The sequence below is a fragment of the Miniopterus natalensis genome, chromosome 1 (genome assembly GCF_054644295.1).
Source record: "Miniopterus natalensis isolate mMinNat1 chromosome 1, mMinNat1.hap1, whole genome shotgun sequence".
NCBI lineage: Eukaryota > Metazoa > Chordata > Mammalia > Chiroptera > Miniopteridae > Miniopterus > Miniopterus natalensis.
The window spans coordinates 96,908,643-96,934,554 of NC_142081.1; the positions used below are offsets into that span (position 1 = coordinate 96,908,643).

Consider the following 25,912-nt stretch of genomic DNA (forward strand, 5'->3'; position numbering starts at 1 on the left):
GGTTCTTGTGAATAATGCTGCTGTGAACATTGGTGTACAAAGTATCTGTTTGAGTCCCTGATTTCATTTATTTTGTACATATACTAGAATTGGAATTGTTGGATCATGTGGTAATTCTATATTTAACTTTTTGAGGAGCTATTTTAAAAGTTTAAAATTCTGTTTTTGTTGTTTATGACCTTAATACATCTAGAGTTGATTATTTTGGTGGGGGATTTGTTTCCAGTTTATGGAGTTGATTTTTGAGTATGATATGTGGGAATCTTTTTTACCTATGTGGATAGCAATTTTTTTCCAGTTTTACATATTAAATAGTCCCTTCTTTTCACAACTTAGACTACAGGGTGTCCCAAAAAAATGTATACTTTTTTTTTAACAGCTGATAGCTCAATTTTGAAAATGAAATATATTTTAATAAACACTGCCTTTATAATTATTCAAAGTGTGTGTATAAATTTTTGGGAGGATACCATGTATTTGTCAGTTTTAACAAAGTCACAATAACCTGGTAAATTAACACCTTGCTGACCGGTCATGAGTATACATGTGTTTCTGTGTCCAAATGTTGCTGACCCGTCACGAGATAACTCATGCACTTACATTCATTTAAGTAATTTTAAACACCTTGCTGACCAGTCACAACGGAAGAGTAGCCGGCTGCACGGGTGAGTTCTGGCTCGAAATAGCTGGTCAGAAAGGTGTTTAACATACTATAGACAATTTAATCATCTAACTGGCTTTCTGTGTTTTTCAAGTTGTTTAAATAATGCTGTTGAGATCATATTGCTTTTCTTTTTAAATTATTTTAAGAAGATACTTCTAAGATTTGGATTATTTGGCTAATGATTGTGAATATTCTTGTATCTCTCATATACTTTACTAGGTTACCCTCCATAAAAGTAGAAAAAACTTACATTTGTCACCAACAAGTATGGAGTATCTATTTCCTTGACCCATTCCATGACTGCACTCTAATGTTTCTATTTTTTTAAATTTAGAATTTCTAAAATGACACCTCCTTTTTTTGTTTGTGTGAAATCCATTAATTAATAACAAAGTCATATCTTTTGTTTCAAATGTTCTATGCTGTTTGTGTGTCCTCCTTTATTTGGTGCAAAATAATGTACTATAGATGTTTTGCTGTTTTTGCTATATAAAGTTAAAGATACTGAAATAAAGTCCTGTTGCTTTAGAACCTATATAATGTTCTTATTAGTGACGTAGTTGCTCTGTCATTGGGAACAGATACAGTTTTAAATATAATCCCCTACCATCCTTATTCTTAATAAAGTTGTAAGTAGAAGTTTATCTTTAATGAACAGTCTCACACTTCAGATTTCTATTTAGTATGAATTAATTTCCAGTGGTTACTGTGATGACGATTTGAATCAAAATATGACACTGAAATAAAAATAATAATCTTTGACTTCTTAAATTACTCTGAGTAGATTTTCTCCATCTTGGTAAACTTCTTAGGATTAATTCTCATTTTAAATTTTAAAATGTTATAAACCTCTATTTTAGTTGCTATTATATGGATTCTTAACTTTTAATTATTGTTTTAGATGAATCATTTAAACGAAATAATATAGGTTTCACCCCTGAAGGATAAAACTTCTTTTTCTGATTGTGAAATGCATGGTTGAAACACATGGCTAAAATATATAGGTTTAAAAAATTCATTAATGCAGCTATTTATAAAGTAATAATTACTAATACTTGCTGAATGCTTTCCATGCTCTTCTAAGTTCTTTTCATGCTTTAAAACTCATCCAATCCTGACATCACTACTATGAGGTGTGATGGCTGTTACTATTACTATCCCCATTTTACAGATCTAGAAACTTAGACTCGGAGAATTTAAGAACTTCACGAAGGTAATATAACCTATTAAGTGACAGAGCTAAGATATTACAATCCTACACCTTATATGTTATTGGTGTAAAGAGCTTGGGATATATATGTCCAGGCTTTTAAACTATGTTTGTGTGGCCCAGCTGGCATGGCTCAGTGGTTGAGCATCGACTTATGATCCAGGTGATCAAGGTTTGATTCCTGGTCAGGGCACATGCCCAGGTTTCGGGCTCAATCAATAGAGGGCATGCAGGAGGCAGCCAATTGATGATTCTCTCACATCATTGATGTTTCTATCTCTCTCTGTCCCTCTCTCTGAAATAAATAAAAACATATTTAAAAAATCAAAAAATAGAGTATGTGTGTACATACACACAGAGGATAAGGATAATTTATGATTTTTTCCTTACAAATATGGATTGGTATTATATCCAGTGGTTGTAACTTGCCGTTTTTTACTTAACAGTGTATCTTCATCATCTTTCTATGTCAGTATATATAGCTCTTACTCATTTTTTCCTTCACTTTTTTAAATGGCTGCAGTTATTCCAAGCAGAAAAAATGAGGTGCTTACCTATTTGTGTGTTATTTCTAAAGGCTTCAGTGAGCATCATTTGCATATTTTTGTATATTTGACCAAACATTTCCTCAGAGTAAATTGCTGTAAGTAAATTTGTAGAGTCAAAGAGTATATATATCTGAAATTTTGATAAATATTGCCAAATAACTCTCTAAAAGCATATTTCACATGTACACTTCTATCAACACTTTTTTCACTAGTCTCATCAACATTGATATATTATTCAGGTTTTATTCATATTCATGTTTTTATTTGGTGTTTTTCTTATTACTGATGAGCTTCAACATATTTTGATATTTATTGTCAATAATTATTTATTTAAAAATTTTTTTCTCATATGCTGTACCCATTTTTCTATTGAAGTATTTCTTATTGATTTGTAAAACTTGTTATTAAAAATATTATTAAGTATGTGTTTCCAGCATTTTTGCAGTTTATAATTTGTTCAACTTACGGTGTCTATTGTCATACTACTGTTTACTTTTCGTTGTAATTTTTATATGCTATACTATCTATAGTATATGTAATAATACAGATCATATTACATATGATACATAATATTGTAGGTAAAATAGTTTGCTATCAAATAGCTGTCATGGCAACACTTATTAATAAATACATTTTTTCCTACTCATTTGGGATAATGCTTTTATGTTATGCTAAATTCCCATATGGTCGGTGTGTCTATTTCTGAACTCCCTATTCTGTTCTATTTATCTAGCCATGTAGACTAATATATGCACTGTTTTATTTATTGTAGCCTTATGATAAAGTTTAATATCTTGTAGGATAAGCTTCCTCATAATCTTTTCTTTCTAAAAGTTGTTTTGACTGTTTTTACAGATATTCTGCATATGCACTTGCATGTGCTTTTATTTAAGATTTTATTGATACACATATAATCAATCATACATACTTAAAGTGAACTTTATAACTAGTTATTTTAATTATAAAAGCAATTCAAGGAAAAGCCTCTGATCCCCTCCCTCAGCCACCCCAGTGCCATTCCCCAGAGGATATGTTTTCCATTGCTTTTCAGAGAGACTGGAAGGGAGGGAGAGGGGAGAAAGGGAGAGGGAGAGGAGGGGGGGGGAGAAACATCGATGTGAAAGGGACCCATCAGTTGGTTGCCTCCTGAATGCACCTGCCCGGGGTCGAGGGGATTGAGCCTGCAACCGAAGTACTTGCTCTTGGCCAGAATTGAATCTGGGACCCTTCAGTCCCAGGACCAGTGCTCTAACCATGGAGCAAACTGGCTAGGGCTTACCATTATACTTTTATGCTTATAACTATTTATAAAGTGGCTAATTTTCTTCATATTTATCTTTTATACTTTAAAATACCATTGTAATTAGAAAAATTTTATTGTAGAAAATTTTGGACAACTCAGAATAATATACATTAAGAAAAAATATTATCTTTGATACTATCATGCAGAAATAACGACTGTTGACATTTTGGTGTTCGGCACTTTTTTCTAGAAGTTTTTCAGTATAGTCTAATTATGTTTATACAATTTTTTTATACAGTAACCTTCATCAGCTTTATTTTATGAACATTTATAAATTGCCGAATAATAGTGTAAACTGTGTTTACTATAAATTACTTAACCATTTCTATATTGTTGAATTAAAATTTTTTTTTAATAATAAACAGTTTTTCAACAAACATTTTTATATCCATATTTTTGTTTGCACATTAAGTAATTTGCTTGAAGTGAATTTCTAGAAGTAGAATTACTGGAACGAAGACTAAACATTTTAAATAAGGTTGTAAAAAATAAAAGTAATACAAAATATTATAGAAAATAAAATAAAAAGAATTAAAATTACTCATGATCCCACTTATCAGAGACAAACTGTATTTAGCTTCTATATAATTCTTCAGAATTTTTTTTCTGTGAAAGTATGTGTGTAATTTTTTTAAAAATATGTTTTTATTGATTTCAGAGAGAGGAAGGAAGAGGGAGAGATAGAAACATCAATGATGAGAGAAAGTCATTGATAGGCTCTCCTGCATGCCCTCCACTGGGGATTAAATCTGAAACCCGGGCATGTGCCCTGACCAGGAATTGAACTGTGACCTCCTGATTCATAGGTTGACTCTCAACCACTGAGTCACGCTGGCCGGGCTGTGTGCATAATTTTTTAAACAAAATTGAGATTATAGTTTTGATCTTGTTTAACATTATATTGTGAACATTTTCCAAAGTTGTAAAAAATCTTTGAAATCTTCATTTTCGTGGTTACATAACAGTCTTATTAAAAAATAAACCGTTTTTGTTAACCACTACCCATTTTCAGACATACGTTCTTTACAGTTTTAAAGTATTATTTTTAACTATCAAAAACGAAAGTATAGCATGGCTGGCATGGCTGAGCGGTTGAGCATTTACCCTTGAACCTGGAGATCGTGGTTTGATTCCTGGTTAGGGCACATGCCTGGATTATGGGCTTGATCCCCAGTGGGGGTTGTGCAGGAGGCAGCCAACTGATGGTTCTTTCTCATCATTGATGTTTCTATGTCTCTATCTTTCTCCCTCCCTCTGTCAGAAATCAATAAGAGAAAAACATAAAAAATAAATAAATAAATGTATAGTAAACATTTTTTTTTTTTTATAAATCTTTGTGTTTCTCATTATTTCCTTAGAATAGAGTCTCAGAAATGGAAATACCTGATCAAAGGATATACACATTTTTGAGGACATATATAATGCCAGATGCCTTCTAGAAGGTGTTACTAATTTACTGTCCCACCAGCAGTATATTTGGGTGCCAAAAAGTCATTTACTGAACTAAGTCTGAGTCTGTAGCACTTTGCTTTGAGGAAGCAGAGGTAATGGCTTCTACTTTCTACTTATCATTTTGTAGAAATATAGATGTTTCTTGAGACTGGTTTTTGATCTGGCAGTTAAAGGGGCCTTGAAATAAGTTGTTGCATCTTTGAGAGAAGAGATGAAAGGTAATTTCTCAAACTTTAGTGAAGAGGCCTTTGGAGAATTTTGTTCTGGATGCTGTATATCGTCTTTCAGGAATGTTTGCAGACCCCAAAATTAGTAGAACTGAAGAGCAGCCAGAGAGCGATGTCAAACTGAGACTCAGTCTTTTGAAAAAGAATAGGGAGAAAGTGGTAGAAGATATTTAGCTACAGTTTCCTCTTGTTTTTGATTAGACTGCTAATATTACATGGTACCCTTCCAATGAGAAGGGCTGGAATATTGAGAAACTAAAAGAAGTTGAGAGATATGGGATTAGGAATTCACTGTTTTTCTTTCTTATGCTTTGCGCAGATCAGGGTGTCTCCTTTCCTTTTAGACCTCATTTGCTCTGGGGCCCCTCAATCATATTTATTGATTAAGTAAATGAATACATAAACATATGAAGAGTCGAGTAAAAAATAAATTATTATAAGTACACTGACACCAGAATAAAATAAAAATTATGAGAGAAATGTTTCTTTTATATTCAATTTATTCATGATCTAATATTTCCTTAAAATTTTAATAAGCAGAACTTAAGGATGCACACATATATGCTGATAAGAAAAGTCAGGATAGTTTTTGATCCACAGAGTTTATGTGTTTAAGAACATAACATCATTACTTTTAAAGGTAAATCAGCTTTTAATTTCTTTTAAACCACTTTTTCTTCAGCTACTCAAATGAAACTTGAATTTAGCTGTAGACTCCCTCCGCTGGGTAAGAACGGGGAGAAGAGCAGAAAACCTGGGTTTGAATAGTCACATGTTCCATTTGCCTCTGTTGCAGTGCCCTGATTGGTATCTTGAAATCCTTATATGTGTTCTCCACAGGGAGCATTTCCAGCTCGCTTGAAGAAAGTGCTGATTGTGGGAGCACCCCTATGGTTCCGAGTGCCGTATTCCATCATCAGCCTCCTCCTGAAGGACAAAGTCCGGGAGAGGGTAAGGCAAGCTAGCTTTATTTTATTTGGGGATGGATAGACAGATTCCCATCTCTGCTCTTGATACCTGCCAATTTTCTGCTGTCTTGTTTCTTAGAGTGCTTTCTGCTTCTGTCAGTGTATTCATGTGTATTCTCTGCGTTACTCTTTCTCAGCTTAGTACAGGTTGGCTCTCCTACTGCACTACAAGTTCCTTGAAGTTAGGAACTAGACAGAGTTTATGTCGAGCACTGTCTCATCATAGCATTTTGCATAAAAATAGTACTGAAGGAATGTGTCCCATGGGTAACTTAGATATAGCTAGTACCAAAATTTAGCCTAGTGCTATACAGGCCTTTAATATTTAACAACGTCTAACATAATTGCATTAGCTGAACTGGTGTTTGAATTTGTTCAACTGGAAATACCATTTAGTCCTTTGATCACCGGGGAGCAGAGGAGAGTCTCTCACTATGTCTCTTTCTAAAATTCCTGTTATTTTCTCTTAAAACAGCTTGTTGCTTTCTAATTTCAAAAGTGGTATCTAAAATTATCTAAATTCACCCTAGCTGGTTTGGTTCAGTCCTTAGAGCGAAGGCCCTCGGACTGAAGGGTCCCGGGTTTGATTCTGGCCAAGGGCATGTACCTGGGTTGCAGGCTCAATCCCTGGCCCAGTCAGGGTGGGTGCTGGAGGCAACCAGTCAATGTATCTCTCTCACATCTATGTTTCTCTCTCTCTCTCTCCCCCCCACCTCTACTCTCTCTGAAAAACAATGTAAAAAATATCCTCAGGTGAGGATTAAAAAATAAATAAAAAATAAAATTATCTTAATTCTATTATCATTCCCTGAGTGTTCCAAGACTGAAAGATTATGGTTTTATTCATTCACCCATTCATTTCTACCCTTGAAAGAAAGGGCGTATGAAACATTGACACAATTGGATTTAAGATAATATAGTTGTGAAATATTATCATATTTTTGTAGTATAGGATTATGAGCTTATAAGAATAATAACAATGCAGATCTTTATAGCTGAGGTGACTTGAGTTGGCGTGGGGAAACTAATTTGGTTCTGTGGAACTACTTGGGGCCCTAGTGACTCAGAGCAGGGGAGATCTTGCCTAAGGTAACTCTGAGAAGACTGCTTAGGCAAGTTCTTGCACTTTTATATACAAGCATAAATGCATGTATAAACTCAAAATATATTGAGCACCTTTATAGTCCAGGCTCTGGGCCCTGGGAATGAAAAATTGATCAAGATGGTCCTTAACCTGGAGGAGTTCATGGTCCCGGTAGGGGACACAGAGAGAGACAAGTGCAGAGAGAGGACTGTGGCTCTGAAGGAGCATGGAGGAGAACATTGCCTGGACAGATGGGATTCACGAGATATAATCTGTCTTTGAAGAGGCTAAGGAGGGAAAGGGGGCATTCCAGGAAGAGGCAACAGCAAGAGAGAACAGCACCTTCATTCCACACGAGTTTCAAGAACAACCAACTAGGCTAATATGGTCCAATATGGCTGTGTCCCAAGCAGAGAGCAGAATTAGGAATTATGATGACTTCTCTAGCATTTTTCCTGGGCTACCCTGCATTTGGGTAGCTTGTCTTGTTTTTCATAGAAACCTATCTTTGAGAACATACATACCAAGCTATGACTAAAGCAAATGATAACAGGCTTAGTATAAAGTTTACATTCTTCATACTCAAAAGACAAATACCCACAGCAGATGTTACTGGGAAGCCCTGTTAATAGTACAAAATAACGCCTTTGTTCACTATACCTTCCTTTTATTTTTTAAAATTTATTATTATTTTTAATATCTTTTTATTGACTTCAGAGAGAGGAAGGAGAGGGAGGGAGAGAGAGATAGAAACATCGATGATGAGGGAATCATTGATTTGCTGCCTCCTGCATGCTCCCGACTGGGGATCAAGCCTGCAACTTGGGCATGTGCCCTGACAGGGAATCAAACCATGATCTCCTGGATCCTAGGTCGATGCTCAACTGCTGGGCCACACCTGGCTGGGCTGTACCTTCCTTTTAAAAGGTATATAATAGAGCCCCTAATTTCAGGAGTGAATTTGATACATATTTTGGGAATTTGCTGTGCATTGGGAAATTCATAGGACTTCAATTCCAGCAGATGAAGCATAGTCTACTTTTACAAGTATACCAAGTATTGCAAGTAAATCTCCTGTTCTCCAAACCTAATATTACTTTATATTAGTTTTAGGTGTAGAGCATAGTGGTTAGACAATCATATAATTTACAGTGTGATCCCTCCAATATTTCAAGTACTGACCTGGCACCATACATAATTACAATATTATTGACTGTATTCCCTGTGCTGTACTTTACGTCCCCAAAGCACATTTGTTCTGTATCTTCACTATTTGTCTCCCCACCCCACAAACTCACATGGTTCTTTCTGGGCTTCCAGATTCAGATATTGAAGACATCTGAGGTCATCCAGCACCTGCCCAGAGAGTGCCTTCCAGAAAACCTGGGTGGGTACATCAAAATGGACCTCACCACTTGGAATTTCCAGTTCCTACCCCAGATGAATGGCCACCCGGATCCCTTCGATGAGATCATCCTGTTCTCCCTCCCTCCTGCTTTAGACTGGGACTCAGTGCATGTTCCAGGTCCCCACGCCATGACTATCCAAGAGCTGATGAATTATGTTAGCACCAGGCAAAAGCAGGGAATATATGAAGAGTATGAAGACATTCGTCGTGAGAACCCTGTTGGCACTTTCCACTGTTCTATGTAAGTAGGAATAAGATTTGGGCCAATCAGGATGCTCTAGCATGGGCTGGCAACAGCTCCTTCCATACCTCACTTCCTTAACCGAGATTTCCGGAGTTAGGGAGCATCAGTCTCACTTAGATGATGATTTCTCTCCTCCAGAAAGCGGCACCTCCTGCTTTGGTACTTGTTGCCAGTATCCTATGCTCTGAAATTTCTGATGGTCATTGGTACCAAAAGGGGAACCCTGTAATAATGGACACATTTTTAAAGTATTTTCCTGAAATGCAGGCATTTTTAGGAAAAAAACAAAAGGACTCTCTATTCTTGTCCTCAGAGTGAGCTCTGGTCCTTTCATTTAGGCAGTTTCTCTCTAGAGCATTTATAGTATAACATTACTCTCCGAGGGAGGGATGCAGGTGCCTTTAAAATAATTCACGGGCCCTGGTCAGTTTGGCTCAGTGGTTAGAGTGTTGGACCTCAGACTGAAGGGTCCCAGGTTCAGTTCCAGCCAAGGGCACGTACCTCAGTTGCAGGCTTGATCCCTGGCCTGGGTTGAGGCTCCAGTGGAAGGCAACCAGTCAATGTGTCTCTCTCACATCAATGTTTCAATCTCTCTCTCTCCCTTCTTCTCCCTGAAAAGCAATAGAAAAAATATCCTTGGGTGAGGATTCAAAACAAAACAAAATAATTCACAGGGACATTTAAGATATTGCTTCCCAACAATTGTCAGTTTTGGCTCAAATAAATTTTTTTTAGCAAAACTGGCTAGGGCTCAAATAACTCTTACAAAAATTCTGTACAGGGTTAGACATTCTTAAGTCAACATGTATTATGGCTTCCTGGCAAGAAGGGGGAGGGGACTAGGAGTTTGAATAATAATTAACTGAGTTCAAGGAAACAACTAGCTGAACCTATTTCCACATGAGTCACTCTTCTAAATATGCTCAAAAGGAAAGCTGTTTGGAGTTTTCCCTCAGAAAGCAGTAGCTACATCTCTAGATGCCATATTAAGTCAAAGTAAGTTTATATAATCGTGTTGCAACGAAATGTTCCCCACTCTTTTTTACCAAAGAACAGGTTTTATAAAATTCATAGCTTTATGTATTTTCTATTTGAAATTCTAAATTTCCATTTCTCTCATACACATGTACCTTTGTCTAACAAGTCATAACTGGACATTTTTGGTTTCTACACACCTACAAAGGATTAACGTAGTCTCAGAGCTTCCTCTCATTCGTGCTATTTCTTTTCTTCCTTGTGCCTGATTTCTAGTTACCTTAAGAATAGCCTCATAGTGTACGTCATGGACACCAAGCCTACACAGCCAATGCTCAGTTTTCCATTCTCTCTTATTCTTTGCTTTCAAGCAGCATAAATTCTGATGCACTGACTGATATGCTGGCAGAGCGCAGTACCTAGTATTTTCCACTTCCATGTGAGAATTCAAAGATTCAGTTTTAAAAATCTTCCTCTGTCTTGAGAGTATCTCTAGTAACTCCAGATCTAAAGCCAGGCAGATGTTCTACATTGTTTTGTGAAGGCGGAGAAATAATCCCTACTTTGTGAGGAGGAAATGCCTGTTGTTATGACAGAAACACTTCCAATCACCACAAGTTGTGTTTCAGGGAGCCCAGCCTCAGAAATCCTTTACAATTGTAACTCTAAGGATACCAGCTACTGGCCTTACAGTTAAGCTGTTTCTCTAAGCATCTGTATTCCAGAGTAATACAAATTAGTTGAACTATCTCCCAGCAAAATATATTTTAACAATAGTAAGAAAGAAACACAGGAAATACAGAAAACTGCAATGCTGTATTTTCTTTGATCTCTTTGTATTTTCTTTCATACACTTACTCTGGGATACCTTCAGTTGTACTTTGCAAATTTGAGATTTAGAATCTTGAAAGAACTTAGTTTGTATTGGTGTCAAGGTTGGCAAGAGCAGCAAGAAGAAAGGGGCTGTAAATGGCATCAGAAAAGAGAAAACAAAACAAAATAATTCACAGTAATCAAGAAGAGTTGCCTATGGATTTTTCCTTCAACCCAAACTGTACCACAAAACCTCCAGGTTAGTTTATAACTGGTTCATAGCTACTTGATAACTGTTGTTGGCAATATAGCATAGACCATTTCTCTTACTATTCCTCTCATTAATATTACCATGTTTTCATTGGCTGCAGCAGAAATTTTTTTTCTCCAGGCTGAGCTTCTGTCTGTTGAAAACTGAAGAACTTATCCCAGTAGGTCCCAGGTTTAAATTCTAGCCTAGGCAAAAATCCCCTCAGTGACTTACACAAGTTATTTTCCTTCTCTGTACTTCACCTTTCCTGTGATGTTAGACTCTGATATCCACCTACTTGTCTAGCGTAAATGTTTTAGGCATCCATGATTCTATGAGTACCTCTTCCCCTTTGTAATTTCTGTCCAGCTTAGTTAGCGTAATGTAAAGAAGATGCAGGGAGAGAGCCTTTTAGCAAGAGGAAGGATGGAAATAATGAGTTAGGAAACAGGTAAACAAGTAAGAGAGAAGCAATTGAGAAAAAAGTCAATAAGCAGATTAAGAATGCAAAGGAAAGTAAGAGAAGAAACAGATAGCACACATATCAAGTGTGTGTGGGGGGATAGTATTCTTTTCTCCCACACAGCCCATGTTTCTTCCCTAACAGTACAAGATCCCTATATGTATCCAGCATTTTTCCCAACCAGTTTTTTCCCTCTGGTTTTGAATCGGGGATGTATTGTGGATCAGGGAGGAGCTCTGGGCTACTCCAACAGGATGCACACTTGCTGTGGATTCTTGACTTTCTCTGGGTGCTTCTACTATAGGGTCCTTGAGATGCCATTTTTACCATGGCCCTTTCCCCCACCCTTTAAAAAAGCAGGTTTGGTCGGCCAGAATGGCTTTGTTGGTTAAGTGTCATGCACCAAAGAGTGCTGGGTTTGAGTCCCAGTCAGAGCACATGCCTGGGTTGCAGGTTCGATCCACGTACATTGATGTCTCTCTCTTTTTCTCACCCTCCCTCCTTCCTCCTTCCTTTCCTCTCTCTAAGCATGTCCTCACCGGATAAAAAAAGAAAAAGACAAAAAGCACGTTTGAATTGTTCTCTTGACATCACCCAAAACAGCTGTTATGATTAGAGAACACATACCAATCCTATGGAAGGACATCCTAATCTCGCCTCTTTTTGTTGTTGTTGTTAATCCTCACCTGAGGATTTTTTTTTTTCTCATTGATTTTTTTAGAGAGAGAGAAAGGGAAAGAAGGAAGAGGGGGAAGGAGAAAGAGAGGAAGAGACATCAATGTGAGAGAGACACATCAATTGGTTGCCTCCCTCACGTGCTGCGACCTTGGCCGGGGATTGAACCTGCAACCCGGGTACATGCCCCTGACTGGGAATTGAACCTGTGACCCTTTGGTGCACAGGCCAATGCTCTAACCACTGAGATACACCAGCCAGGGCCTAATCTCACCTCTTTATTGAATGAATGAGCCCCCTGCTTTAGGAGCTAGAACACAGAATCCTTATCAGCTCCAGGCCTCTATTTTACATCAATTTCCAGTTAGGGCTACTCACAAAACAGACTCTACCTTGGAATTCTAGCTTATGAAGTAGATATCCAGGTACTCGCTGTCATCCAGGATGCCCATGGACCAAGAGGCTTTATCTCCCTTTTTCCTTCCCCTTACACATTATTTTGTAAAAAGATATTTTTAAGATCTTTATTATAAAATAATTATAGATTCACATGCAGTTGCAAGAAATAATATAGAAAGACCACATGTACCGTTTCCATAGTTTTTCCATGGTAACATCTTCCGATAGAATAGCTAGATTATTAGAACCAGATCTTGAAATTGACATAGTCCATAAGTCTTACTTAGATCTCCCCAGGTTTTGTGTTTTTGTGTCAATGTGTGTGTGTGTTTGTTCTGTGTAATTTTAAAAAATGTTTTAATTTATCTTTATTGTTGAAAGTATTACAGATGTCCCTTTTTTGCACTCATTGATCACCTCCACCATGCACCCCACCTCCAGGTCTTCACCACACTATTGTCTGTGTCCATGGGTTATGCGTATATGCATGTAAGTTCTTAGGTTAATCTCTCCCCACCCATCCCTGCCGTCCCTCTGAGATTCATCAGTCTGTTCCATGCTTCTGTGTCTCTGGATCTATTTTGTTCCTTGGTTTATTTTGTTCATTAGATTCCACATATGAGTGAGATCATGTGATATTTGTCTTTCTCTGACTGGCTTATTTCAGTTAGCGTAATACTCTCCAGGTCCCACCATGTTGTCTTAAAGGATAAGGGATCCTTCTTTTTTACAGTTGCATAGTATTCTATGGGATAAATGTCCCAGAAGATGCTTGTATGATTTCAATCTTCTTGAACTTGTAGAGACTTGTTTTGTGTCCTAACATGTGGTCTGTCTTTGAGAGTGTCTCATGTGCACTTGAAGAGAATGTAAATTTTGCAGCATTGGGGTGAAATGATCTGTAAATGTCAACTAAATCCATCTGATCTAGTGTGTCATTTAGAGTCACTGTTTCCTTGTTGATTTTTTGTCTGGAAGATCTATCCAGTGAAGTCAGTGGGGTGTTAAAGTCTTGTACTATGACTGTATTGCTGTCAATCTTTCCCTTAAAGTCCTCCAGAAGTTTTTTTCTCAGTCTGCGTGAGTCTTTTGTTCTGAGGTGTGTCTCTGGTAGACAGCACATATTTGGGTCATATTTTCTTATCCATTCAGCTATCCCATGTCTATTGATTAGAGCATTTAATCCATTTACATTTAAGGTTATTATTGATAGGTACTTATCTTTTGCCATTTTAATTCTTTATACCTATGTTTCTCTTTCTCTATTGCTACTTATTACAGCAGTCCCTTTAACATTTGTTGCAATGCTGGCTTGGTGGTGATCAACTCCTTTAGCCTTTTTTTTGTCTGGGAAGCTCTTTATTTCACTATCTATTTTGAATGATAGCCTTGCTGGATAGAGTAGTCTTGGTTTCAGATCCTTGCTTTTCATTACCTTAGTACTTCATGCCATTCCCTTCTGGCCTGTAGAGTTTCTGATGAGAAATCAGCTGACAACCTTATGTGCGCTCATTTGTAGGTAACAGATTGCTTATCTCTTACTGCCTTTAAGATTCTCTCTTTGTTTTGAAATTTTGGCATTTTAATTATGATGTGTCTGAGCATGGGCCTCTTTGGGTTCTTCTTGCTTGGGACTCTGTGCCTCCTGAACTTGTATGACTTTTTCCTTGACCAGGTTAGGGAAGTTTTCTGCCATTATTTCTTCAAACAGGTTCTCTAGCCCCTGCTTACTTTCTAGATCTCCTGGCAGTCCTATGATGCGAATATTGTTACATTTCATGTTGTCCCACAGTTCCCTTAAACGGTCCTCTGATTTTTTAATGGTTTTTTCTTTTTGGTTCTCTGGTTGAGTGATTTTTTTCCTCCCATGTCTTTTAGTTCTCTGATTTGATTCTCAGTTTCCACTGTTCTGCTGTTTATCCCTTCCAATGTATTCTTTACTTTTGCTGTCATTCTTAATTTCTTTGATAGTTTCCATGTCTTTTCTTATGCTATTGAGCATCATTACAATCAGTAGTCTGAACTCTATATCTGATAGATTGCCTATCTCCATTTCATTTATCTCTTCTGGAGAATTCTCTTGTTCTTTCTTTTGGGGCTTTTTTTTTGGTATTCCTGTTTTAGCTGCCTGTTTGTGTTTGTTTCTATATATTAGGTAGATCTGCTAGGACTTGCAGTCTTTTTGGAGGTGTCAGGTGCAGGCCAATGTCAGACGCTGTTTGTAACTAGTCGTGAGTACTCTGTTTGGAGCTATAACAATCCACAGCTGTTGTTCCCTCTGCTGAGGCTGCGTGCATTTGGACAGGACCAGGATGCACACCAAGGTCTGCTTTTCCAAGCCCTGGTCCAGAAGCAAATCAGACAAAGACTCAAAGCACCCAGAGGGTGATTGTTATTCAGAATCTCTTAATGAGCCTCAGGCTGTAGAAACTCCACAGGGTGGGGTGAGAGGTTTTACAGCTGAGCGAGGCAAAAGCTGCTGAATAGTCAGTATCTGCCTGAGAACGATGTCCTCTGCAGTGTGGGGAAATGACTGAGCACAGGAGTCCAAATGGGTGCCCTCTGAACTTTGTCCCCAGAGCCCACCACCCTGGATTCTCCTCACACAGCTCTAGTCCACTCTGCCCTCTCTCTCCTGGAGCCCAAGGTGAGTGGGTGCACACAAAACTTTGTGTGTTCGCCCTTTAAGAGGGAGCTTGTATTTCCAGCCGTCTCTTCTTGGCATCTGAAACCCCACTGCTTTTTGCAACCAGATGTTATGTGGGCATCTTTCTCAGTTTTGGTGCTCTGGGCTGGGGAGCCCAGCTTGGGCTTTAGACCCCAGAGTTATCAGTGGAATCCTCCTACAGCTGAGTTATCCCTCTGGACCTTCAGCTGCTGCTTGTGGAAGCCCAGCCAACTGTCTTGTGCCTCTGTACTTCCTACCAGTCTCTATGTGGTCTCCACTTCTCGTCCTTGGTTATAAGGGTTCTCTCCAGTTACTCTTTAGTTAATTATTCATTATGGTTTTTTCTATGTTTTAGTTGTAATTCCAGTTTGGTTCTGGGAGAGTGTCATTGTAGCTTCCACTTAATCCATCACCATTTTGTAATCCGATCTCTACTTAGTTTTTGTTATACACATAGGTTTATGTATCCATCACCACTGGAAAAGATACAGACGAATCCCATTACTGCATACCTCTGTCCCACTCCTCCCCATTCCAGATCACTGCAACTAGTAATCTATTACTGTAATTTCAAGACTGTTATTTTATAAATGGAATCATATTATGTAATCTTTTGGGATTACCTTTTTTCATTTAGTACAGTTCACTGGTGATTCTCCTAAATTGTCACGTATTTTAATAGTTTGTTCATTTTTATTGCTGAGTAGTATTTTTTTGATTTAACCATTCACCTGTTGAATGACATCTGGGTTGTTTCCATTTTCTGGCTATTAAGCTAAAGCGGTTATGGCCCTGGCTGGTGTGGCTCAATGGTTGGAGCATCAGCCTGCGCACTGAAGGGTCTTGAGTGATTCCCATTCAAGGGAATGTACCTGGATTGCAGGTTCGATCCTCAGGCCCGGCCGGTTGGTGTTTCTCTTTCATATCGATATTTGTCTCTCTTTCTCTCCCTCTCCCCCACACTCCTCTCTCCTTCCCTTCCACTCTCTCTAGAAATCAATGGAAAAAATATCCTCAAATATGGATTAATTAAAAAATGAAAATAAAACTTTTAGGAATGTTTGTGTCTGGGTTTTGTGTAAACATAAATTTCCATTTCTCTGAAATAAATGTCCAAGAGTGCGATTGTTAGTCAGATGGTAATTGTATATTTAGTTTGATGAGAAACTGCCCAGCTGTTTTCCAGAGTGGCTATACCATTCTGCATAGCCACCAGCAATGTATGAGTGATCCATTTTTTTTGCATCCTCACCAGCATTCAGGGTCACAGTTTTTAATTTTTGCTCTTCTGATAGGTGTGTAATGAGGTCCCATTGTGGTGGGTTTTTTTTTTTTTAATATATCTTTATTGATTTCAGAGAGAAGAAGGGAGAGGGGGAGAGAGAGATAGAAACATCAGTGATGAGAGAGTCATCATTGATCGACTGCTTCCTGCGTGCCCCCTGCTGGGGATCGAGCCCCACAACCCGGGCATGTGCCCTGACTAGAAATGGAACCCGTATCTTTTGGATCCTAGGTCAGTGCTCAACCACTGAGCCACGGCCAGCTGGAACTAGTGTGGTTTTAATTTACATTTCCCTAATAGCTAATGAAAATCTCTCCATGTGCTTATTTGCCATCTATATATCCTTTTTGTAAAATGTCCTTTCATGTCTTTTGCCTGTTTTCCATTTGCATTTTTAAAAAACTATTGAGAGCCCTGGCAGGTGTAGCTCAGTTGGTTGGAGTGTTGTCCTGTACACTGGAAGGTGGAAGGTTTGATTCCAGTTGGGGCATATACCTGGGTTATGGGGTTCAGTCCCCAATCAGGCACATACAAAAGGCAACCAATCAATGTTTCTCTCTCATGTCGACTTTTCTCTCTCTGTCTCTCTATCCCTTCCTCTCTCTAAAAAACAATGAAAAACATATCCTCGAGTGAGGATTTAAAAAACTATTGAAATTTGCATTCTTTATTCCAGAAATTGATTTTTTGTTGGAAACATGGTTTGGGAGTATTTTCTTTCATTCTATAGCTTGTCTTTTCATCTTCTTATTAGGCTCTTGCAAAGCAAAAGTTTTTTATTTTGATGAAGTCCTTTTACTGAGTTTTTCTTTTTATGGATTATGCTCTTGGTACTAAGTCTAAGAACACTTAGTCCTAGATTCCAAAGGTTTTCTTTTGTTTGTTTTTTTAACATCCTCACCCGAGGATATGGGATATGTTTTCATCTGTTTTTAGAGAGATAGGAAGGGGGAGAGAGAGAGAGAGAGAGAAAAAACAGACACATTGATGTGAGAGAGAAACCTCAATCAGTTGCCTTCTGTTCGAACCCCGACTGGGAATCACACCCGCAACTTTTTGGTGTATAGGACAAGGCTATTACCAACTGAGCCACCTGTCTAGGGTTCTCCTGTTTTTCTTTTCTAAATGTTATATAGTTTTATGTTTTACAGTTCCATCTTCAATCCATTAATTTCTGTATGAAGTATAAGGTTAAGGTTGATTTAGGGCGGGGGGAACTATGTACTTACAATTGCTCTAGTACTGTTTGTTGAAAAGAGTATTCTTCCTCTATTGGATTTTCTTTGGAACTTTGTAAAATGTTAGCTGGGCTTATTTTTGTGGAACAGGGAATTTTTTAAAATATGGGAAAGTACAGTATAACATGACAAACAGCTATGTTCCCATCACCAGAATTGATACAATTTTTAATATTTTGTCATATTTATTTTGTCATTTTTATTATATGAAAGAAAGTGTTGTAAAGTTGAAATGCCTTCTAATCCTCACCATAAGTTCTTACTATCAGGAGCAGCCACTAGTATGAATATGGCAGGTTTTTTCCAGTCCATTTTGTTTATACTGTACATATACATTTGTACCCATGACAAATATAGAATATTATTTTATATTGGTGGTCTTTGTTATTAATTTTTTGCTTTTAATCAACATATGTACAAATAATATTTTTCAAAACTAAATACTACCAAAGAAAAAAAGTAGTGACAAAATAAACAGCCATCTTAGCCCTGGCCGGTACGTCATTTGGTTATAGTATTGTCCCGATACATCAAGGTTGCAGGTTTGATCTCCTGTCAGGACACATACAAGAATCAACCAATGAATGCATAAGTAAGTGGAACAACAAATCAGTATTTCTCTCTCTCAAATCAATAAAACAAAACAAAAACAAAAGACAGCGGTCCCCTTCCTTAACCTCAGTTCCACTCTCCTAGTCATCCATTTTCAACTCTTGTAGCTGTTTCTTCTGGTATTTCTTTCATAAGTCTAAATAAAATACTTATATAACTTTTTTTGTAATCATTTTTTATTTTTCAATTCCAATTGACAAACAATATATTAGTTTCAGGTGTACTCTCCAGTGATTAGATATTATAAAACTTAGTAAGTGATCATCCCAAAAAATTTCATACCCATTTGACACCATACCTAGTTATTAGAATATTATTGACTATATTACCTGTGCTGTGGTTTACACCTCCATGACTATTCTGTTACTAACAATTTGTACTTCTTAATCCCTTCACCTTTTTCACCCATTCCCCCAACCATCAAAATATTCTCTGTATCTGTGAGTCTGTTTCTGTTCTGCTTGTTCGTTTATTTTGATTTTTAGATTCAGTTGTTGGTATATATATATTTATTGCCATTTATTTTTCATATTTTTTATCCTTTTTTCTTCTTCTTCTTAAAGAAGACCTTTTAACATTTCATGTAATACTGGTCTGGTGGTGATAAACTCCTTTAGCTTTTTCTTATCTGTGAAGCTCTTTATCTTACCTTCAATTCTAAGTGATAGCTTTGTTGGGTAGAGTAATCTTGGTTGTAGGTGCTTTCTTTTCATCACTTTGAATATTTCTTGCCACTCCCTTCTGGCCTGCAAAAGCTCTGTTGAGAAATCAGCTGATAGTCTTACAGGCATTGCCTTGTAGGTTACTAATTGCTTTTCTCTTGCTGCTTTTAAGATTCTCTATTTGTCTTTAACCTTTGGCATTTTAATTATGATGTGTCTTGGTGTGTCCTCTTTGAGTTCCTCTTGTTTGGGACTCTCTGTGCTTCCTGGACTTGTCTGTTTTATTCCATCAGGTAAGGGAAGTTTTCTGACATTTTTTCAAAAAGATCTTCAATTTCTTGCTCCCTCTCTTCTCTTGGCACTCCCATGCTGTGAATGTGGGTAAGCATTAAGTTGTTCCAGAGGCTTCCTACACTTGTCTTCATATTTTTGGATTTCTTTTTCTTTTTGCTATTCTGAATGGGTGTTTTTTGCTTCCTCATATTCTAAATCACGGATTTGATTTTCTGTGCCTGCTACTCAACTGTTGACTCCCTGTAAATTTTTCTCAATTTCAGTTAGAGTACCTGTTCTTCATTTCTGATTGGTTCTTTTTTATGGTTTCTAAGTCTTTTTCATGTTGTTGAAGTTCTCGCTAAGTTTCTTGAGCATCCTTATAACCATTGTTTTGAGGCCTGTATCTGGTAGTTTGCTTGCTTCCATTTCATTTAGTTCTTTTTTTGGAGATTTTTTCTTTTCTTTCCTTTGTGACATGTTTCTTTGCCTCCACATTTTGGCTGCTCCCAGGTGTTTGTTTCTGTGTATTAGGTAGAGCTGCTATGTCTCCTGGTATTTGTAGAGTGGCTTTGTGTAGTAGGTGTCCTGTAAGGTCCAGTGGCTCAACCTCCCCAGTCACCTGAGCTGGGCCTTCTAGGTACTCCCTTGTGTGGGCTGTGTGCACTGTCCTATTGTAGTTGAGCTTTGGTTGCTATTGGTGTCACTGGGAAGGATTGATTCCCCAGGGCAATTGGCTCTGAGGACCAGTTGCAACTACAGCAGAGGAGCTGCTATGCAGGTGTTGATGCTGTGGAGCAGAACTTGCTTCAGTGGGGCTTTGGTGCTTACTGAGTCTGCCCCTTGAGAGTGTTGCTCATGGAGGTGATAGGGTTGTAATATGACATGGTCTGAAGCTGTTCACCAGGCGCACTGGCTCTGGGGCCTTCTGGGAGGTGCAAAGTTAGCCACTGCCTGTGCCCTGGCTGGTGCCACCTGGCACAAACTATTGAGCGATCTGCCGATGGCTGCTACTTGTCATGGTTTTGGAGGTCAAAACCTCCTCCCAGGAGAGGCCAAGGTGTGAACCAAGGTGGGCTGCGGCTAGTGCTGGGCCTGGGGCCACGTAGCGAGAGGTATGGAGCAAGCTGAGGCCAGCTGCTGCTTGTTTGAGAGATTTTAGGAAAGTCTGAAGCATGAGGCAAGAAAGGCCAGTTGTATGGAAAAACCACTGGAAATGGCTTGGATGTTCCTGCAAGTTGGTGATCTGGGATCTCAGGAAGTTACCAGGGTGGGGCGAATAATGTGAGCCAGGTTGATGGAGACTCAGATATGGCACTTCCCTGTTGGTGCTGTGGTGAGGAGGACTCAAGGAACAATGGCTTCTGCCAGCACTTTTGTTTGGGAGAAAGCTGTCCTCCACCCCCCACCAGCTCTTGCCCTGATGCCAGACGATTTAGTTCCTTCCTGTATGTCCCTGGTTCCTTTCAGGCTGCTGTCCTAATACTGGAGCTCAGTGGGAGTGAGTCCAAGTAAGTCTGTGATTGGGCCCTTGTAGATAACTGCTTGGGCCTCCAGCATCCTCCGTGTCTCTTAGCCACAATCCCCACTTTTTTTACAGCCTAAAGTTATGGAGACTTCTCTTCCCTGCCCTGGAACCCTGAGCTCAGGGGTCTGGTTTGGGGCTGGGACCCTCGCTTCTCGGGGGCTGGGACCTCTGCAACCAAGATATCCCTCCCGATTTAGAACTGCCACACATGGGTGTGGGACCAACTCGTTCCACACCTCTGCACCTCTGCCCCTACTACCAGCCTTGATGTGACTTCTTTAATTTTCTAGTTGTAGGACTTCCATTCAGCTAGATTTCAGGTGATTCTGAATTATGGTTGTTCTGAAGATTAGTTGTATTTTTGATGTGTTTGTGGGAGGATTCTAGTACCATGTTTACCTACGCGTCACCTTGACCAGAAGCCTATTCTAAGTCCTTATATAACTTTTATTAATTTCTGTGGTAGATAAGCGTTTAGCTCTTATACTCAGTCTCCAGTTCCCTTTTGACTGTTTTTCCAATATAATTATTTCACATTTTTTATTAAGTCAGTGTTTATATTATTATGACTGTAATTTTTTTTCCTCTTTACTGCAGGGTTAAGTAGGCTTCTATGAAATGATCAAATATATTAAATCTTACTAATTCCAGTTTTTGTTCTGGAGTTAGTGACCTAAGTTTTTTGCTTTTACTTTTCTGTGTACCTATTCTTATTTTTTTCTATGCTTAGTTGGATTTATTTTATACTTTCATTTTAAAAGTGGTCAAATATATCAAATAATTAGCTGCTTTTATTTTTTTTTCTATGGAGACTTCACTTCCAGAACTTTTTGTGTGTGTGATTTTTTTTGTTTTTTTACTCCAGTCTAAACTGTGGTTGGTTGATGTCTAGACTTGCTCCTTTGCTTTCATCTTGCTTTTTCCCCATACCCACTTTTCTTTATTGGCTCTTCTTTCCTGAGATAACTGTCTAAGAGTATAATTGCTAGGTCATATGGTGATTGTATATTGTTGTTTTTTTAATTCTCACCTGAGGATGTTTTTATTGATTTTAGAGAAGGGGGGGGCGGGGAGAGAGAGAGAGAGAGAGAGAGACAAACATTAATGGGAGAGAAACATCTATTGACTCCTGTATGTGCCCCAAGCGAGGATCGAACCGTTAACATGGATATGTGCCCTGACTGGGAATTGAAACCGGGACACTTCGGTATACAGGACACTACAACCATTTGAGCAACACTGGCCAGGGCTGGTGACTGTATGTATAGTTTCTTCTTCCTTATATTCTATTTTGTTAGAGCAGTGATTTTTAACCCATGTGCCACAAGAATTTTTAAAACATGCAGTACCTGACTCTTTAGTCAGAGGAACTGACTATTCTTTTCTCTTAGATTGTCAAATTAAAAAAATGACAGCAGCACATAACAATAGCCATCTGGTGTGAATGCATCAAAATTATACCTATCTTTTTTGGTGTGTCATAGAATTTTAGTAATTACTTTGTGTGTGTCATGAGATGAAAAGGGTTGAAAGTTGTGATAGAGCATAGAATTCTAAGTTGGAAATAATTTTACCTTAGAATTTTTAATGCAATGTCTTTCTGATTACTAGAAATGCTACTAAGTAGTTTGATATTCTTACTCCTTTCAGTTATTGCTAAATAATATTTTTCTTTGGACATTTTTAGATATCTTTATCTTTCTGTTTAAAAATGTAACAATGATTTGCCTTGGTATGGATCCTCTCTTTCATTCATTTTCTTAGATACTCGATAGGTTCTTTTACTTTGAAGGCTTGTGTTCTTTAATTCTAGGGCTTTTTAAAAACTTTTTTGTCTTTATTCTTTCTTTCCTTGTGTTATGTCATTTTTTCTCTCTAGGATGGTCTTGTCAGTCTGGTTGCATTTCCTAGAGCAGAAATTGACAAACCTTTTCTTAAAGGGCAAGATGGTCAATATTTTAGGCTTGTGGGCCTTCACAGTTATTGTTGCAAGTATGCAGCTCTGCCATTGTAGTGTGAAAGTAGCCACAGACAGTATTAAACTGATGGGCCAGGCTGTGTTCCAGTAAAACTTTTATTTCTAAAAATAGGTAGCCAGGCCAAAGTTTGCCAAGTCCTATCTTGAATGATTCTCTTATTTTCTTAAATTTTTCATATTGTTACATCACTTTGACTTTTTGTTCCCTATTCTGGAAAATTTCCTCTACTTTCTCTTTTGTCTTTTCTAGTAAAATTCTTATCTTGGATATAATTTTTAATTTCTAGGAGCTTTTCTTTGTTCCTTATTCATAGCGTCCCATTCTTATTTTATGTATGCCATACCTTTTTCCTTATTAATTATACCCTTTTAGGACTCATTTTCTCATATTAACAATGTTTTGTGCTTTTTCACCCCCGGAGTATTAGAATTGGTCTCTTTTGTGTTATGGGCTTTCCTTAATTATCGGTAGGTCCTTGGCTGTTAGTTCACTTAGGAGTGGGGTCCTTAAAAGCTGCTTGGAAGCACTGTTAGTATGAATGACCTTCAAATTCAAATGATCAGCTAGCTTGGTGTTGATGTATTCCAATTGACAGAATTCTTTTATGTAGGGCTATTCACTTTCTCCACTCTCTTGCCTGGTAGCGTCCCAGCCTGGATATGAGTGTAAGACGGGATAGGACAGGGAGAATGGGGCAGGGTATTTTCATTGTCTGTCATTCAGATTTTTATTTATTTATTCTCTGTTTTTAGTCCTGTGCCTTACCTTGCCTTCCAGGGTGTGGGATTTCTAAGGGTGAGTCACTGTGTCTCTCTATAGATATTTCTGTGGGTCCTAGCTTCTCTAATTGGCCGAGTCAACCAAAACCCTTCTGTTTTTCTCTCTGCCAAAATGGGTTCAATTCTCTCTGTCCACTTATGTCTCTGCTGTCACTTTTGGGTTTGTACCGATTAGTTTCTTTTTTTATTTTAATGAGGCTGTTGGATGGAGTGGCATCAAACATGTTTTATCAACCTACCATGTTAAACTGGAACTTAAGAGATTTATTTTGAACATCTTTTGGGAAGTGAGTAGTAGAAAATTTCATTTATAGCTAGATTTTTTTGGTGCTGTACTTTTGTTTCTCTTTTTTGAATGGAAATATTTCCATAGTAACACATACTTATTATTAAAAATATTATATGATATGGTGCCGGAGCCTGCCGGCAGTCGAGCAGTAACCTGATTGAGGGGGTGAGGATTGGAAAAGAAAGACAAGAGACAGGATGGGATCGGGAGGGCTTCAGTACGTGACTGAGCCCCGAGTTTATTTTTCAGCTTGTAATTATAGCACACTTAATGCGGAAGCACATAAACTTAGTGACCCTTGTCCCAATTCCTACTTTTCACCCTGTTCCTTGTTCTCGTACATACATCATTGGTAGCTGGGACATGCTGCACTTCTGACCCAGCCACGGTTCCTGGACCAAGGTACTTTCTCATACAAGCATTGTTAATATTGGCCTCATGCTGAGCTACTCCTCATACAAGCATTGTTAATATCACGCTAAGCTAAGCCCTTCAGGAGGGGGAGCGGGGGGAGCAGGGCGAGTGCTCGCACCGCTGCCCACCACTCAGGTCAATGCCTCAGAGATTTCTCTCTCGATGACACTAGGGCAAGCGGGCCTCCCGGGTCTTTTTCCCAGGGCAGCACCTCGCCCGGCGGGCCCTCCCCGGGGGGGAGTCCCGCCGGCTCCCCACAATATGGAATTATGTGGACTAGATAATGAAAAGCTCGATGTACCTCCCCCCGGACAGTAACTGACACCCACCTTCTGACTGCCAGGCTTTGTACATACACATAAACACTGCCCTCACTTTTTCTTTTTCTTTATTTTACTTTTTTGTTTAATTTTCTTCAGGTCACCAGGAAACCTAGAGAAGAACCGCTATGGGGATGTACCCTGCCTGGACCAAACAAGAGTGAAGCTGATAAAACGAAGTGGCCACACTCAGGTAGACAGATAAATTCCATCTTTCCAGGAGCACTGAAGGAAATTTATGCCTTACGAAGTGAAGTTCACTAATACCATAGTTGAAAGAACATGGATTCTAAGCTAGAGACATACTGTTTGAGTTTTAATGTTGCCACATACTAGTCTATTGTTACCATAGGCAAGTCCTTATATGCCCATCTTGTAGTTTTAAGTGGCAATTAAATGAAATACTTTATACTGATAGCACAAGGTCTGGTATATTGTAGGTGCCTGATAAATGTTCATTTATTGCCCTGGCTGGTGTAACTCAGTTGAGCGCCATCCCATGTACCAGACGGTCACCAGTTCCTAGTCAGGGTACATCGAGGTGCTCTATCCCCAGAGGAGGAGTGCAGGAGGCAGCCAATGGAAATTTCTCTGTCATCGATGTTTCTCTCCCTCTCTCTCTCTCTTTCTCTCTCTCTCAATTCCTCTCTCTGAATCAATAAAAACATTTAAAAAAAAAAAAAAAAATCACATATATTAATAAAGATATTTAGTGAAAATGTTGTTCAAACATTTAACATCAGTGTTTTTGTCCTCATTTGGATCTACTTTTTGAGTCAATATAACAGTTTTACAGAGTACGTCGTTTTTATTTCCTTTTAAGTACATGGTGGTGTCACCGGAAAGCTTATTCTAAACCAGAAAAATCTATTAGCATAACATTAGCACAGTTTTTTCTTTTCATTCATCCTCAACCTCATGCATCATCTGTAGTATAATCATTCACTTACTCCTTTTTAAAGTCGTCCTTAATATGACTTGTTTACAGCAACATCCAAACACTTAGAATTTTGAGGTCAGTGACTAAAAAAGTATCACTTTTTTTCTTTTTCCTTCTGTTATATCAGTTCTGTCTGATAACTTCTATACATATAAAAAAACAGCATTGATTGAGGTTCAAAGTAAAGGAATTTAAATAATACCCTTAACTTTAACATGATATACATGGAATTATTATCTCCC

At 38.2% G+C, this 25,912-nt stretch overlaps 1 protein-coding gene across 1 annotated transcript in view; it reads left to right on the forward strand.

Annotated features, from left to right (window-relative positions):
- PTPN9 (protein tyrosine phosphatase non-receptor type 9) overlaps positions 1 to 25,912 on the forward strand; it is a 106,712-nt gene that overhangs the window by 65,657 nt on the left and 15,143 nt on the right. The window contains exons 6-8 of the mRNA XM_016210569.2: positions 6,245 to 6,355; positions 8,777 to 9,105; positions 24,830 to 24,923. Coding sequence (XP_016066055.1) covers positions 6,245 to 6,355; positions 8,777 to 9,105; positions 24,830 to 24,923 — 534 coding nt within the window. The remainder of the gene's footprint in view (positions 1 to 6,244; positions 6,356 to 8,776; positions 9,106 to 24,829; positions 24,924 to 25,912) is intronic.